General features: G+C 39.6%; 1 protein-coding gene across 3 annotated transcripts in view; it reads right to left on the reverse strand.

Moving 5' to 3' along the window:
* Positions 1-477: 477 nt before the first annotated feature.
* Positions 478-4,222, reverse strand: part of LOC107677579 (zinc finger FYVE domain-containing protein 9-like) — a 42,975-nt gene continuing 39,230 nt past the window's right edge. For 2 of the 3 annotated variants that reach the window (XM_016472529.1, XM_016472517.1), the window contains exon 19: positions 478-3,301. In XM_016472529.1, the coding sequence (XP_016328015.1) occupies positions 3,140-3,301 (162 nt within the window). In that variant the 3' untranslated portion in view covers positions 478-3,139. The remainder of the gene's footprint in view (positions 3,302-4,222) is intronic. The other variant, XR_001632862.1, reaches the window with a different exon arrangement.

The raw sequence follows: 4,222 nt of genomic DNA on the forward strand, positions 1-4,222 counted from the left end.
AATTTATTTCTATTTTACACCATTTAAACTGTTTTGTTATTAAACAAGAAAAACCAAGATCTGCAGTTCCTGAATTTTCTTGGTTAACTGACATGGGTCATTTAATTTTAATTTATAATGGAGACTATTAATATAAAAAAAAAATTCAGTTTCTTGTACAAAGATGACATTTTGTATACTCAGCAGGTTTGATAAATACTGCTTTTATTGACATTTGTAGTGTACAATAAAGAAAGGTTGTATTGCCTTCCTTTTTCTTTTTGGCTTTTTATACATTGCAAATTTATTCCCATTTCACCCATATCAGGTTTTAACAGTGTTTCATCACCGATCAAATCAATAGTATTCAAAACTCGTCCTCTGAAATGCTGTCGAAATGCAAAGACTTTCAGAATCGCATGTTCTCGTCGGTTTCAGCATGCATGCTGTTAAGCTTTGGGCCGACCAAAAAAAAAAAAAAAAAATTACATAGAACAAGGCTATGGTTAACAAAATATATAAATGTCAAGATATACAATACTGCACATCTAGAAAAACAATGACAAAGGTGGATACAGGGAGTAACAAAAGGCTGTTTTGAGCTGTGTTAGTGGCAAGACAATGCAGCTTTCATGTAATGCCATTTATTTTTCATGAACCGTCTGCTTCCAAAGCTGTCGGCGCTCTTCACCAAAAGCCAGAAACACATGATTTATGTCTCAACTGTTGACCTGTTAATAAAGGGCTGTGAGGTTGACTTGCTGTGGATCTTCATATCAGCTGCTGTCCTCATTCATCAAGCGTAGGCCATCTGATGAAACCAACCATATCTGAGTCATTATGCAAAACAGGACAATATGTTACCATCCCACCGTACTTTGTTATCTGATTAAAAGATTAATGATTGTCATAGTCAAGATAGTTTAGTTGAAGTAATTTTAATGCCTAGTTAGCTAAAGAGGACTGGTTAAAAACACTCTGCAGTCAGAGTGTCTTTCAATCCAGGCAATCCAATTGACCTTTGGAATATATCTTGATGAAGAACATATCAGCTTATGAATTTTTAAGGCAAATGCCCTTTTCTCTTGAAATGTGATCCACAGCGATATCCTAAATTACAAGAGCTCCTTATATTGGTAGTTTTATATTGGCTACCTGTAGAAGCAATCCATTTTCTCCATGTGAGTGAAAAATCAATAGTGTCTTTCTATCTTGATTATGAAGTGACTGACCCCAAGCATTCTTCTATCTGATATCATATTACATCTGTAAAAGATACAACCACCTGAATGAGGGAATCTAAAGCAGGGCTCCAGACTAACATGACTCTTTAAATGAAATGTTTAGAAGCGAAATGTCTTTTGAACCAATAACTGCAATTGCTTGAAAAATATGCTGTTCAGAATGTGGCAAGTGACTTGAAGTTAAACAAATCTTTTGCAAACTCTGAATGACTCGCTGACTGAATCGGATTCAACATGCTAACTCGCAAATCCATTTGACACACATTAAAAACAACCGGTTCTTGAGAATCATTTATCCGTAAATCAGACATCACGGCTCGCCCTGTAAAGGTGAAATAAAATAAAAAAATGAGCAAAAAAAAAAATTCATTTCGCCAATGAAACCGTATTACAGACACACAAAAAACACTAACCTAAGTAACAACATTATAAATAATTGCCACAAATTTGTATTTTGTTGCATTTGCAACTATTTCAGAAGCAGTCTGAAGCCCTGCTAAAGCATATTGATAATGATATTATCATATCTATAAAAGGACATTAAATATGAAAAGGTGCGGTCACGTTTACAGCTCTTCAACAAATTTTCAAAGGCAAAATCCAGTCATTTAAATTGGAATCCACGCAATCGTGAATTTTGCATGCAGCATACTTCCCAACAGAACCCTATTTGACCAACATAAAGTTGCTTGGTTTCAATGTGCTTTCAGCGTGAGCTGTGCTTCACACATCGTACACTATTGACAACAATGAACTTTTTTGCCCGCAAAATTTCCCTAATGTAACTGCACCTTAACACTATGAGAAATTAATGCCATTAAGCACCCCAAACTGATAGCTGAATTAAGATCTTTGGAACCACATCCCAAATCCCAACCTTTCCTCATATATGAATATAGTGTTTCATCTTTGAATAACGTTTCAATATTAGTAATTCCATTCTTCTTTATTCCCTCCTTCCATTTCCTAATGATGGCTTAAAATCCCGTGCACTGCATTGCTATTCCTTTACACAATCCTTTATATGATAACATGTTAAAAACACTAAAAGGTTGAAAGAAGAGATGGGACAGGGATGGGATGCTAAATGAAGTGGCCCAGAGAGACTGTAACATTTCATCCTCTGTCCCGGTCCAAACCGATCCACTATAAACGCTTTATTGGACTGAGACATTCAGTCGTGTCAAAACCTACCATTATGTGGAATTGAAGTTGTAGTTGAATTCCCGAAGGCCGCTTGAAATTATTGTTGGGTCTTATTGTCTTAGTAAGTCTATAACGGAGGTCCGTTCTTGACATTAGTAACAGTAACTCAATCGACAACATTCCTAATACTGTTCCACAATCTTTCCGCTGCCATGTCAAGCAGCCCGTCTCTGAGGAAGCTACATCATATTAGCTTTGGAGCAGTTTTGCCTAACCAAAAAGAAATACGAGGTCCATATTCATGAAATAAAGCATCTGGTGATTCATAAAGCTTATAGAGGCGAGACTGAAGCTCATTCTTCGTTTCTAATTGAGGCCCAGGCTCTGTGTACCAGAACCTTTCCTTCTGTCAGTCTCCTCACCATCTGGAAGTCTCCATTAGGGCTGAGCGTGTAGAGCGCCCTCTTGTGTTTGAGGAGCTTAGTGTTGCTACAACAGTTCATTGAATTCAGGGTCGCCACCCCTTTTGACTCAACAGGGTCTATGGTTTCCACAGTGGAGTTGAGAGGTGTGGAGAAACGAAAGAGAGCACCATATTCAGCAGGGCTGGGCAGAGGGGATCTCAGTGGAGATGGTGCATAGGTGGTATGGAGGACTTGTTCCTGCACAGCTTTCAGGCTCTTTGAAGTGCAAATGAGAGAGAAAGACAGCGAAGAGGAACTCGAGCTGGTGGGAGGCAAGAGTCCGGAGACTGGACGGATTCCCTCGTTTTAGGAGATGATCTCCAGGATGTAGAAGATGAGCTCCATCACCACAGGCCCTTCACTTAGCTGGCAGGCCCCGCTGTGGATAACTGGGATGAGGGCACTGTCTAGATCGCTCAGGTACTGGGGGAGCAGCGGCTGACCGTTACTACCTGCTAGGTAGCCCACCTGTAAGACATTTCAGAGTAAAGATCTGTTCATATCAAGAATGATAACTATAACGATGACTACATCAGCAGCATCCACATCAACGCAAAATAACATTGTTTATTATAAGCACGTGCTGCAGTTTTGATTCTGCTGGATTCTGATCTTAAAGGGTTAGTTCACCCAAAAATGAAAATTAGCTTGTGTTTTACTTACCCTCGAAGCATCCTAGGTGTATATGACTTTCTTCTTTCAGACGAATCCACCAGTCAGGGTTATATTAAAAATTGTCTTTGATCTTTCGAGCTGTTTAATGGCACTCGGCGTGTGTTGCAGTTGAGCAGTCCACAAGTCATCAAATAAAGCTCGCGCATTCATAATAAAACGTGCCGCAGACGGCTCCGGGGGATGATTAAAGGCCCCCTGTAGCGAATCCATGAGTTTTTGTAAGAAAAATATCCATATTTCAAACGTAATAAACACTTTTCTCTCACTTCCGTTATCTGTCATAAGCGGATCCGTTCCGGCGGAAGGCGTATGACGTATGCGCACGCCTCTGAGATATGCTAGTCTCGTGAGTTTGTTTAATAGGAGCAAAGGAAGCAAAGTTTCCTTACTTTAGCAAAGGAAAACCAGTCTCCTCTTGGTTTATATCGAAATCCTCCGACATTTTTCTTTGCAAATCTTCGGTTTGTACTTCTAATTCGTGACCGGCGTTTTGTTTTGTTCTCTCTCCGCGTTCGTCACTAATCACGCAACGCAGCGCGTCTTACGTCATCCGCTGGAACTGCTTCAGTGTATGACAGTCAGCGGAAGTGAGAGGAAAGTGTTTATTATGTTTGGAATATGGATATTTTTCTTACAAAAACTGATGGATTCGCTACAGGGGGCCTTTATTCATCCCCCGGAGCCGTCTGCGGCACGTTTTATTATGAATGCGCG

The sequence above is a fragment of the Sinocyclocheilus anshuiensis genome, unplaced genomic scaffold, assembly GCF_001515605.1.
Source record: "Sinocyclocheilus anshuiensis isolate Anshui unplaced genomic scaffold, SAMN03320099.WGS_v1.1 scaffold1299, whole genome shotgun sequence".
Taxonomy (NCBI): Eukaryota; Metazoa; Chordata; class Actinopteri; order Cypriniformes; family Cyprinidae; genus Sinocyclocheilus; species Sinocyclocheilus anshuiensis.